Genomic DNA, 13,544 nt, shown 5'->3' with positions numbered 1-13,544 from the left:
GCACTTTTATTTTATGCTTCAAGTAGGCATTCCTACAAGAGTGCAGGTTGAATATTTAGTTGAATTTTATTTAAAAAATAATAAATCACAAAACTAAAATGTTTGAACAAGGTCACTTAACCCTCTCCCCAGGTGGTTAGTTATTATTACTATTATTATCATCATTATTACTTTTTAGCTATGTGTTTAAAAGAGGAGATCTTTAATACATCAACCTAACTGAGAAAATGTGTCCCAGGCCCAGGTGGTTTTCAGAAGAAAAGCTGATCTTCATAAGAGCTGTGTCCTCTACTTTTAAAGTGCAGAACCTGTGTGGGGAGGGACAGAGCGGAAACTTCGGGTCTGTCACTGAGGAACCAATTCCCTCATGGAAGCCAGAGCAGCATGGATGCGGACGTGCAATCTGTTTTCAAAGTCATAGCCAGAGAAATCCTCCTGCGAGACAAGAGAAAGAGATTATTAGCTAAGCTGTCTGTAATACTACAGTATTAATCACACCAAGCTTTGTACTGCCCAAAGTAAAATTCCTTACACTCCTAACAAAGGTTTCGCATTCACTTGATTTTTCTTGTTCCCCAAACCTCAAACTTTGTGTCCGTTTTTAAAATGTCAACTGAGCATTATTAATGCTGTCTTTGGAAAATTTCCCTCATGTTATTCCTGAGACAGTAGTCTTAAACTGGGCTCAATGGAAGCTGCTGTTAGAACTTAAATCAAGAACACAGTTATGAAATCAACAGTTATTTTCCCACTCAAATGAGAAGAGTTTTTATAAAGCAGGATGAGCAATTTCATAGGAGCTTCATGAGTAATTTCACTTAAATATCAACTGCTCACTGGTTCAGTTATCAGTTTCCCCTCCAGAAATACCAACCAGGACAATCATTTCACAAAATTTCTTGAATTCAGACTCCAGAGTACACTACAGAGGATAAGAAGGGTCACTGGAAAGAGAGAGATTGAGCATTTTTAGGCATTTTTACCTTTGCTTGAAGAAGGAGACTTCTGCCTCTTCCTACAGTCTATGAATGTAAGAAAAACACATTATCTCTTAACATCTATATTTATATACACTCAAGCAGAGAATGTTATAATAGGAAGATATATTAATTCAAAAAATTCACAGTGACATAGAGGGGAGTCAAGTGCTCATTCAAGCATACTGACTCAATTTTTCTTTAATATAATGCTGTTTACATGTTTACATTAAGGCATTACTTGATAAATAATTTTTCATAATCTTCATTATTATTTTATAAAGGGCTATCATACTTTAGAAGAGTATAATAGTTTAAGATCTTACTAAAAAACCCAAAATTGATGATAATTTAAGTTTATTTGAAGTCAGTAAGTTTTTTTTTGAAGGCATTACTGATTGAGAATATCAACTTCATTTTTCAATAGACAGACCAGTCTTCTTGTAGTTTATGTATATATATATATATATATATTTTTTTTTTTTTTTTTTTTTTTTTTTTTTTTTTTGTGGTACGCGGGCCTCACACTGTTGTGGCCTCTCCCGTTGCAGAGCACAGGCTCCGGACGCGCAGGCCCAGCGGCCATGGCTCACGGGCCCAGCCGCTCCGCGGCATGTGGGATCCTCCCAAACCGGGGCGCGAACCCGGTTCCCCTGCATCGGCAGGCGGACGCGCAACCACTGCGCCACCAGGGAAGCCCTATGTATATATTTTAAGGCTGCATTAAGAGTAAAAATTTCCTTAAAGAATATGGTGCTAGAAGTTTCTACCAAAATTCATAAAAATTGCATTTTCTATTTTGGTAAAATTAGAATTTCAAATGAAAAGAGTTACCAATTAAAAGCCTATCTTTAGCAAGATAAGCTACATATTTAAGAATTAGGCTAGAATATTTCTGTTGATTTAGCTCAACTTTTAAAAAGTCCATATATTTGAAGGCTGACTTGAATTTACTGAAAATCAGAATTTTATACAGTCAATAGTATGTAATTGAGCTTCTAAAAGAAGGTACCAAGCAAATCCAGCATTATTAAAATTCACTTTTAAAAAAACTGCCCCACTGTGCTTAAATATGCATCTTAATGATGACCGTCAAACTTATAAGGTATTCTAAAAAATTTTAAGTAATCCTACACACCATCCTCATTTCTTCTCACTACAATCATTATTAAATTGGCAAGGGAGGTATTTTTTATCCTGTTTTACAGATTAGGAAGAAGGTATGTGGTTAAATAACTTAACCATATCATACACTAAATAAAAATAAACGGCGGAGCTAGAATCACAATGCAATTCTGTACTCTGAATAAACATTACATCATACCCTACCACTCTAGAAAAGGCAATGATTTTGCCCCAAATGTATTTCTGTCCCCAAAGTTACATTTATCATTCTAATTCCAGGGAAGAGATTACCTCCTTAAACACAGTGAGATAGGATTAATAGCTTCTTGGATTCATCCTATGTGAAATCAAGGAAAACAAAACAAAAAAACACTATGTACAATCAACTTACTTTGAATGAAGGATGTTTGGTGCCTGTTCACTTGCACAGTTTTGCTGATGAACATAATTTAAGAAAATAGATAAGATCTTACCTCTGGTTTGTCTAACAGAAGACAGCCAAGTTCATAGCAAGCATATGGCTGAACATATAAGTTATTCTGACGACACAACTCATCTTTAACAGCTCGATGAAAGAACTGAAAGTAATACGAATATTTTTGGAATTAATTCATTTCTCTACTTAGGCTCATTTTCCTATTTAAGTCTCATCACATCTTTAGGAGGATGTGTATTCTGTATCAGATTTTTCTCCTTTTCTGCATCTTTGTTCCTTCCCATTTATTCTCATCCATATCTTATAAGTCCTTTATATACCTGTCTGGTGAACTTGCGCCAGTATATGTTACCCATCAGTCAGCCCAATTTGTGCTACTTATTTTCCTAGTTGACACACCAGCCTCTACTCATTTTATTGCAGAGAACATCTATATCTGCATCTCCAAATCTTAAGATTCCATTTTAATATTTAAGACAGAAAGTAAACAAGCCAAGAACCATCTCTTGACAGCTGTCTTGACTGTATCTTACTGATACTTAAGCATATGATCTAAAATAAGCTATTTAGAGCTGTGTAATAACTATTATACCTCACACTGCAAATTAATTTAAAATTATAATACAAGTGTATCAACACCCTAGGATTTAAAAGCCAAAGTCTCTTACTACAGTACATGAACTCTCTCAAAGAATAATCAAAATAACACCTGGATGTATGTAAAAAAAAAAAAAAACAACCAAACAAAAAAACTCAGAAAAATCCCTCCAACTACATTTGAAGATAATGAATGGTTCTTTTTCATATAATATGTTCACAGAATATCTTAAGCTAACAACTTTCTAGACCTCACCTCAGTAATGCATCAATAATCTGCAGTTATAGAGGGAGGAAAAGTGGACACAGGCTGACATGCCTGATCATATTTGTATTTACCTAGCTAGGAGGCTTCACTCTGCTCCTTCAAAATTGTCTGCCTCCTCATTTCTTCCTCCTCCAATTGAGGCTGTCATCTTTGATAAACAGCTAGTGCCAGAAAAGAAGCCCAGAGGTGAAGAAGTATTCTAAGGCTCTGAAGTCACATTAAAAACTAGTATGAACCATCATCAACTTCTGGCATCTGAGAAGATGACCTTAATCAAATAAAGTGGATGAAACTCACACTGCAGTGGGAGATTGGCTTTATGTAATGCTTTCTCCTTTTTCTTATTCACAAGCGTATATGTAGGTTTTCACAGTTTAGTTTCCTTAGCCTTGACACCACATGAAGTTTACCTGGATAGCATCTTCTGAGTTCCCTAGACATTTGTGTATGGCACCAAGAAACAAATACTTTAATCCAACGACAGATGAATCATCCACTTCATGGCAAGCTTAAAGAGAAGCGAAAACAGCAGGAAGGAAATACGTTCACTTAATTCCTTAAATATAATCAAGAGTTAAGCATTTCATTGTTTAGCAACGTATTCAAGTTCAAACTGAGAAGGTTTCCCTCCCTCATCCATTAGTGAGTGTCCTTAGTCAAAGAAAGACAAAGATATCAAACCTCATGGTGCCAAGAAGACTCAAAATGGCATCATATTACTACTAGGTCAAAGAAGCCAATCTGAAAAGGCTGCATACTGTACGACTCCAACTACATGACATTCTGGAAAAGGCAAAACTGTGGTGAGTTGCCAGAGGTCTGGAAGGTAGAGCACAGGGCATTTTCAGGCCAGTGGAACTATTCTGTATCATACTATCTATAAGAGTGGATACATGTCATGATACATTTGTCAAGTCCCATAGAATGTACGAAACAAAGCATACACTCTAATGTAAATTACGGACTTCGGGTGATAATGCTGTGCCAGTGTTGGTTCATCAGCTGTAACAAATGCACTGCAACAGGGGGGATGTTAATGGTTGGAGAGGCTGTGTGGGTACACATGGTGGGGGAGGGAGGTTTGAGGTGTGTAGGAACTCTCTGTCCTTTCTGCCCAATTTTGCTTGAATCTAAAACTGCTCTAGAAAATAAAGTCTATTGGTATCTTTCAATTGCATCATATTAATTCAAAAAACCATGCAATGAGCACCTTCACATGTTAGTAGGAGGTACTGCACCAGTCTCTGAGAGGGGATCAGACTTGATCCCTCCACTTCGAGAAGCTTGCCATGTACTGCAGAGGATGGGCACACACATGTTCGGAGGATAACACGGAAGTTTTCCAAGGAAATGAAAGGAGTGGAAATTGGAAACATAGTGGAGCTAATACAGCAGGAAAAATAGTAATTATTTCTATGAACCAATAAAGATACTGAGATTTGAAAAGATTTTATAGAAACATACACATACATACAATATATATGTACACACATATACACATGTATATCACACACAAATGTATGTACATGTATATATGTATGTACATATGTGTGATATATATGTATGTATATACGTAGGTATATATAAATATATATATATATATATATATATAGAGAGAGAGAGAGAGAGAGAGAGAGAGAGAGAGAGAGCTCAAGGTTCCAGAAAAAGTTTTGGAAGTAACTGGAAGAGCTGGGTAGAGTGGCAAAGAGGTAAATGTGAAGAAGAGTCTAAACCTATAGAAGCAGGAGGTGCCTCAAAAACCTAGGCTGAAAATACCTCCACAGAAAAAGTACTCAAAAGATCTTAAGGCAGCAGCAGTGTTAAGGAAAGGGGAATGTACTTCATTCATTCATTAACTCTACTCATTCATTCAATATTTATTGAGCAACTACTATATGACAGCAGTGACCAAAGAGAAGAAAATTCCTGCCCTTAGGAAGCTAACATTTTGTGGAGGAGAGAGATGACACAAAAGACAGATAGGTAAAATAAGTGTATTAAGGAAGTGTACACACTAAGGTAAAAAATAAAGCCAGGAAAGGGGATAGCGGTATGCATGTGTGTCAGAAAGGTACAGGTTAAGGCCCATTGAAAAAGCCACAGGTGGGTAAAGACCTGAAGAAAATGAGTGAAGGAGCCATGTGGATGGTTGTGGGAAGAGCTTTTGAAGGCAGAGAACAGCAAGTGCAAAGGCACTAAGGGCTGCACGTGCCTGGTGTGTTCAAGATCAGTAAGGAGGAGCGCGGCTGGAGCCTGGTGAGCGGGAGGAAGCGTGGTGAGAGGCAATGGCAGTGGGGGCGTGTGTACAGACCATAGGCCACTCAATGGATCCAGACTTTTACTTGGAGTAAGATGAGGCCACAGAAGGTCTCAGAAGTGAACCACCACCACATGACTTAGGTTTTAATGGGAGCACTCTGACTGCTGTGCTGAGAATACACGGTAACATCCTTAAAAGGCACAGGAAGAATGCAGTGGAGAGGGGCAGGTGGGTGAGGAAGGGAATGAATGAAATGACAAGACAAGGATATAAGAATCCAGCTAGCTCTGCTGATGCAGGGAGTCACAGACAGGGACTGTGATAAGCTGAGTGCACAAAGCTGTGTGGGCCTGATGGGAAGAGTATAATCAATGCAGATGACCTCTATCACCCACGATCAGGTGTTTTTTTTTCTCCTGGAACTTAACTATTTCTCTACAGAGATCTTCACCTGTTTTCTATATGACTGAGTCGATTTGGATCACTACTGCTTAACACGGGAGAATGAGATAATCTAATTAACAGCTCTCTTAACTGGACTTTTTGCAAAAATATTAGAGAATTATCTCATGTTCACTCCAGAGCCTGCCTCCCTCCCCAGGGCCACATCGTTGTTGTTCCTTTTGACAGCTGGAAAGGAGCTCAGAGAATATTTAGTCACATTAAGTGATGATCGTTCTTGTGCCTGCCAATTACCATTTTATATTTGCATGTCTGTTTTAATTATCTCTAAACACATGATCCTGCACTTGTGCATTAAAAAGAATACCTAAGGGGCTTCCCTGGTGGTGCAGTGGTTAAGAAACCACCTGCCAATGCAGGGGACACGGGCTCGAGCCCTGGTCTGGGAAGATCCCACATGCTGCAGAGCAACTAAGCCCATGCGCCACAACTACTGAGCCTGTGCTCTAGAGCCCGCGAACCACAACTACTAAGCCCGGATGCCACAACTACTGAAGGCCGCACGCCTAGAGCCCATGCACCGAAACGAAGAGTAGCCCCCGCTGGCCGCAACTAGAGAAAGCCCGTGAGCAGCAATGAAGACCCAACACAGCCAAAAACTAAAAAATGAATAAATAAAATAAATTTATTTTTTAAAAAAAGAATACCTAAAATTCCTTACTGGTCCTTTGAGTTAAACATTGGTAGATATTCCTGACTTGCATCAACAACCAGGGATGGGTTTAAAATTATGAATCTTTTCAAACAGAGCAGAACTTGAACATCCGAGAAAATTCTGTTTCAAGTAATTCCCTTAGGAGGGTTACACACTTACCCTAATAACAGGGCCTTTGCGCACAACTTCTTTTGGAGTTGCATTACTTTGCTCTGGAATATCAACACTGACAAACTTTTTGACCTTTGAGAGGGAACCTTTTTTTTTTTTTTTAAAATAAGCAACAGGCATCTGCAGGGAATTCTGATGATAAAAGTATGTGATTCAAGGGAAAACGATATAATTGATCAAAAACAAGTGTGACTACAAAAAAATCTGACAAATTTTATACAGCCACTATTTTTGAATTAAGTCCAAAATATTAATACTAAATCACTTTTGGAAAAGAGCAGCATATACGTGAATAAGACTACATTTCCAAAGGTAACTGCTTTCTATAAAACCATCTTTTTGGATGAACAGTCAGTGGCATTTCATACCCACAGGTTCTGCATTCACAGATGCAACCAACTGTGGATCGAAAATATTCTGGGAAAAAAAAATTCCAGAAAGCAACTAATTACATACTATTTACATTGTATTTGCAACTACATGTATAGCATTTACATCATATCAGGTATTACAAGTAATCGAGATGATTTAAAGTAAACATGGAAAAGTGCATGTAGGTTATATGCAAATACTACACCATTTTATATGAGGGACTTATGCATTTGCAGATTTTGGTATGTGTAGGGGGTCCTGGAACCAATCCCCCACAGATACACAGGGATAACTGTATGTGTGTGTGTGTGTGTTTTAAAATTAATTAATTTATTCATTTATTTATTTTTGGCCGTGCTGGGTCTTAGTTGCTGCACGTGGGCTTTCTCCAGTTACGGCGAGAGAGGACTACTCTTCATTGCGGTGCGCGGGCTTCTCACTGCGGTGGCTTCTCTTGTTGCGGAGCACGGGCTCTAGGCGTGCGGGCTTCAGTAGTTGTGGCGCACAGGCTCTAGAGTGCAGGCTCAGTAGTTGTGGCACACGGGCTTAGTTGCTCTGCAGCATGTGGGATCTTCCCAGACCAGGGATTGAACCCGTGTCCCCTGCACTGGCAGGTGGATTCTTAACCACTGCGCCACCGGGAAGTCCCTGTGTTTTGTTTTAACTCAGCACTCTCACCATGTAATCATTTTTCCAGCTGCATGATTTAAATATCTTCATGCTCCCAGGAAGATGAACCTGTGTGTAGAGAGCTGAAAGCTTTGCTAGTCAACGTGCCATCCTCAGACCAGCAGCAGAGACATTTGCTCCTATGGGACCTGGGCAAGTCACCTAACTGTTCCGAGTCTCGCCTTCCTCATTATAAAATGGGCACAACAATGCTGTCTGCCTTTTCTACTTCCCTGGGTTTCAGTGAAGAGCAAAGGAGATAATCTGCCAGACTATAAAATATCATTCAAATGTCTGCCATTATACCTTTAGAAGAAATGTTACAATATTTCTTTTTTTTTTTTAAATTTATTTATTTTTGGCTGCATTGGGTCTTCTCTGCTGCACGCGGGCTTTCTCTAGTTGCAGCGAGCGGAGCTACTCTTTGTTGCAGTGCGCAGGCTTCTCACTGCGGTGGCTTCTCTTGTCACGGAGCACGGGCTCTAGGCACGCAAGCTTCAGTAGTTGTGGCACACAGGCTCAGTAGTTGTGGCTCTCGGGCTCTAGAGCGCAGGCTCAGTAGTTGTGGTGCACGGGCTTAGCTGCTCCGCGGCATGTGGGATCTTCCCGGACCAGGGCTCGAACCCGTGTCCCCTGCATTGGCAGGCAGATTCTTAACCACTGTGCCAACAGGGAAGCCCACAATATTTCTTTAATAACCAGTAAAGCTTTACTTTACTCAAATATTTATTCTCTCCATGAACTTCTCCTACAACTATAATAAAAATGACTTTATGAAGGTTTTATTACCATAACTTATAGTCTTATGATTTTTTAAACATATGAATCAACAAGGTAGGTTCCCAGTTATGCTCCTTGGTGTCTACTCAAGAGAAATCAGCATGTAATTCCACACAGGTCAGTACACTTATGTTGCACACTTATGTCTGTAGCAGCTTTACGCACAATCGCTAAACACCCAGAAACAAACCAAATGTCCCGTAGGAGAAGGAATAAACAAATCGTGGGACAGGTATAGCCATACGATGGAATCCCACTCAACAAGTCAGAGGAACAAACTACTGACACAGATACAACGTGGGTGTCACAGACACTAGGCTGTACAAATGAAGCCACGCACTAAAAAGTACACACTGTCTGATTCCACTTGTACAAAGTTAAAACATAATCTGTGGAGAGAAAAATCAGAACAGGGGTTGCCATGGGTGGGGGCTGACTGAGAAGGGGCATAAGGGAAATCTCAGGGGTGGCAGAAATGTTCTGTGTCTTGATCATGGTGTGGATGCCACAGTGTATATATTTGTCAAAACTCACTGAACTGCATGTACACTTAATATCTGTGCATTTTAATGGATGTCCATATGAAAAAAGAGGTTTCACTGCGGGGGGCGGGGCAGGTGGAAACGTATGCTTCCAGCCACCCGCATGGCTTTAGGATTAACAACCCTGACCATCAGTGTGCATTGCCACACACCGCGGACAAGGCAAGTACATCTGTCCCTTCCAGTGCCTCCTACTTCCATCACCTAAGTGACGGAACTTTTTCAACCATCGCACCATTTGTCCAAGAATGACAGATTTGTACTCTCTGAATCAGTGGAGATTAGTGACACACTGAAGGAACAAGCTGCTCTGCACAGTTCTGTTTTGTTTTTTACCTTGACTCATCCTCTGTAGGTTGGGGAGGGAGCAGTTGGGGAGGGCTTTCCACAAGTACAACACTTCAATGGACGCCAGCACGCACAGCGCTTTGGTGGGGGTTTGTTTCCGAAATCTCTCTGCCTGCAAGCAGTTGGAATGATTAGGCAACGTTAGGAAAAAACCAAATTCAGATAAAAAAAATATTTCAGAGACATTAAAAAATACATGGTTCATATTTGATGTGAACGATCCCCTCCCGCAAAGTTAAAAATGAGAATTTCTCTCTAAATTTTGCTCTCTGATTTTTAATATATTGGTAGATATGCCTTTCTCTTATTCAAGTCAATCTACGATCAAGATCCAGGATATATTTCGAAAACTTTAAACTGAAATGAATCTAGTTTCATTCTAAGTCAAAGAAATTTATAAAAGCTGGGTGACAAGTAATAACTTGATGGGTTTATATGGAGGATGTAATACTAGATGCCGTTTAGTTACGGTTTTATTGACGTTTTAGTTTTCTAATTAGTCCCAGTCCTCTCAGGGGCATTCCACATTACAATCTAGTTTATACTCACACTAAATCATTAAATGTTCATTCAATAAAAACTTACAACAAAAAACATGGAAAATTCAGGATATAAGTTGTCAGGTAACCCATGGTAATTCAGCTAAACTGTATTCTTAAAAGTACAGAAGTAAATTAGGGGCTTTGTCCCTGCAGTCCTGGGCCCTTCTGCTGGTATATTGATGCACACTTTTGTTTTCTATTAGGGCAGAATGTGATGCTTTCACTATATGAGAACTAACAGTCTGTATCTCTTTCCCAGGTTCTGCTGATTTGCGTTCTTCTGAGACTACCTAGCTCTTCAGACAGATGTTCTTCCTCTCCGGAGGCTCATGAGCTCCACAGGATCTGTAATGTCTCTATTCATTCAAAGAAACAACTGCTTTAATTATTTGCAACCAAACAGTACTTTGCATTCAGAGCAGAAGAATGACATGGGAGTAAATTCTCTCCACAGCCGTGAACTGCATTTTGCATGGCATTAGGTTGCCAGCTTTGCATATGATTTCTTTAAACCTGTCCAAGGTGGCAATGGTTGCAAATATCCATCATAAATGACACACCAGATCAACAGGTTCCAACATACCTTTTTCACTGAGAACTGTTCAATCTGATTGTTTTTCCTTTTGAAGAGTTTCTGAACTTCTTTAAAGACAATCTGTGCCCCGTCCACATCACCGGTGGCTCCCTGACAAACTGTAAGAAACCATCGTTGTAATCTTTAAGTATTAGGGGGAAAATGCCACTAAGGGATACCTAGGTTGATGATACTTGGAAAACGTTACCAAAGGAAAAAATGGGAGCAAATATTTTTAAAGGCTGTTACACATGGGACTACACCATCCTGCTAATCGTCGTTCCACCGATTCAACAACTATTTCCCGGGACTTCCCTGGTGGCGCAGTGGTTAAGAAGCCGCCTGCCAATGCAGGGGACACGGGTTCAAGCCCTGGTCCGGGAAGATCCCACAGGCCTCGGAGCAACTAAGCCCGTGGGCCACAACGACTGAGCCCACCTGCCTATGGCTCGTTCTCCGCAACAAGAAGCTTGGGCACCGCAACGAAGAGTAGCCCCTGCTCGCCGCAACTAGAGAAAGCCTGTGTGCAGCAACAAAGACCCAACACAGCCAAAAATAAACAAAACAAAAAAAACTATTTCCCTGGCGCTAGGTTCCCTGAGCTCTGGGGCAGGGGGCGGGGACAGGTGGGAAAACTACAGTCCTAGTCCTCTTTGGGGGAGATAGTCTTGAACATTAACAAAACCCCCAGATATTATCACAGACTACAGTCCATTTAGAGCTCACATACTCGGAAAGTGAAAGAAAAAGGAATCTAGGCAAGAACAGTTAGGAGCCAGGATTGTGAAAGCCTCACGGTAGTAGAAGGATACCCCTGCACCTGGAAAGAAAGTCATGAATTAGTCCTACACATGTTTACTGGGCACCTACCACCTACAGCCACCAGCAAGAACGAGAAGAAGAAACACACACGTTTACACCCAGAAGAAACTTAAATTTCAGCTGGAGAGAGGAGACACCCAGTCCAGAGCTACAATGTATATAGTGATGAGAGCCTTGGGAGTCCTGGCACCAAAGTACTTTTGGAAAAGCTCAACAAGGGAAGGGATGGTTTCTCTTTGGAGTGACCAGGGCAGCTCTGAGGAACTAAGAGTCAAGCTGAGCCTTGGAGGGGGGTAGGATTTCGATGGTCTGCATGCTATCTTCATCCCACCCAGAGCCCCCGGCAAAGACGTAGGCGTATTTCCTTTGGTTCACCTGTTCGCTGCCTTCTCCAAACTTCACACCAAGCTGCAGTCCCATCCCTTCATTGAAACTTTACCAACTACTCTTTGTTGTCCTCTTTTTAACTCCCATGAAGATGAATTCATCTGTTAACTTTTTGTTGCTTTTGTCTTTGCCACATATTGTTTTTCAACCCCCAGTTGGAATGTCCATTGATTTGCTAGTTCTTTCTTCTTTATTCGAGTAGTCCTAAAACTGGGTGGTCCCATACTCGCATTCTGGGGCTTGGTCAAGCCAGGCACAGGGCTATGGCATGTCAGAGGATCGGCAGCTAACGGAAGGGTCAAAGAAGCACAAGCAGCAAGGTTTGCAGAAAGCTGAGGTCATCGAGGTGATGGGAAAGGCAGAAGATGTCTATGGGGAATAAGTAGGATTAGGCTGAACAGCCAAAAGGAGAGATCACCCCCAGTTATAAGAGCAGCACTGGTCCAGATGTGGTGGCCTGAACCCATCCAAAATGACCTCATCGGTTGGGTTATAACATTTCAAAACCAGGAAGAAGTTCAGGGATTGTTCCGTAAAACAACTCCATCATATGATAGATCAGAGAATGTAGAGGTCCAGGAAAATTAAAAGTCTTGCCTGAGGTCACAAAGCAGATCAATTAAAGAGAATAATTTCTGCTGCCCCTAGCCTGAGGTCTCCTCAGATAACTGGTAACATTATTATATAGTCACATAATATTAAAAAAAGAATGAGCAAGTGTGGGTACACAAGAGAGTCATAAACATCAACAGTATCAGGATCTGAATCACCTTTGCATTTCGACAACACTAATACCTCAGATCCTGAAGAATATACACCAACCTCTCTCAGTACGGTTACAGACAGTTGCTTTAAAAGACGCAGATGTTGGAAAGCATGAGTGTCTCTGATTTACCATAAGTCTGAGACCTACACAGAACTTAGAATGCTTGGCTCATCCATTAAGACTAGCTTAACTTCTTCTGGGTAACATACCCAACAGAATTGAAAGCAGGGTATCAAAAAGAACCGTGCTCACAGCAGCACCACTCACAATGGCCAAAGGGTGGAAACAACCCAAGCATCCACTGACAATGAACGGATAAACAAAACATGGTCTGTACATACAATGGACTATTATTCAGCCTTAACAGTGAATGAAATTCTGACACATACCACAATATGGATGAACCTTGAGGGCACTATGCTAAGTGAAAGAAACCAGATTCAATCAACAAATAGTGTTGCGTCCACTTACCTAGAATAATCCAATTCACACAGACATAAAGTAGAGCAGTGGTTGTTAGGGGCTGGGGAGGGGGGAGTTATTGTGTAATGAGCAGAGAGTTTCAGTTTGGGACAATGAAGTTGGACAGTGGTGATGGCTGTGAAGGAACTTAATGCCACTGAACCACACACTTAAACATGGTTAAAATAGGGACTTCTCGGGCTTCCCTGGTGGCGCAGTGGTTGCGCGTCCGCCTGCCGATGCAGGGGAACCGGGTTCGCGCCCCGGTCCGGGAGGATCCCACATGCCGCGGAGCGGCTGGGCCCGTGAGCCATGGCCGCTGAGCCTGC

General features: G+C 41.0%; 1 protein-coding gene across 3 annotated transcripts in view; it reads right to left on the bottom strand.

Annotated features, from left to right (window-relative positions):
• Positions 1 to 45: 45 nt before the first annotated feature.
• Positions 46 to 13,544, bottom strand: part of TTC39C (tetratricopeptide repeat domain 39C) — a 114,390-nt gene continuing 100,891 nt past the window's right edge. For 2 of the 3 annotated variants that reach the window (XM_007127213.4, XM_028480705.2), the window contains exons 9-14: positions 10,788 to 10,897; positions 9,651 to 9,774; positions 3,814 to 3,911; positions 2,576 to 2,680; positions 984 to 1,022; positions 46 to 435 (exon numbers count right to left, since the gene is read on the bottom strand). In XM_007127213.4, the coding sequence (XP_007127275.2) occupies positions 346 to 435; positions 984 to 1,022; positions 2,576 to 2,680; positions 3,814 to 3,911; positions 9,651 to 9,774; positions 10,788 to 10,897 (566 nt within the window). In that variant the 3' untranslated portion in view covers positions 46 to 345. Of the gene's footprint in view, positions 436 to 983; positions 1,023 to 2,575; positions 2,681 to 3,813; positions 3,912 to 8,350; positions 8,626 to 9,650; positions 9,775 to 10,787; positions 10,898 to 13,544 lie in introns of those variants that run through there. The other variant, XM_055080666.1, reaches the window with a different exon arrangement.

Source organism: Physeter macrocephalus, chromosome 19 (assembly GCF_002837175.3).
Source record: "Physeter macrocephalus isolate SW-GA chromosome 19, ASM283717v5, whole genome shotgun sequence".
In the NCBI taxonomy this organism is placed as follows: Eukaryota; Metazoa; Chordata; class Mammalia; order Artiodactyla; family Physeteridae; genus Physeter; species Physeter macrocephalus.
The sequence above is the reverse complement of the archived record's forward strand: the minus strand, read 5'-3'. Positions and strand labels throughout refer to the sequence as shown.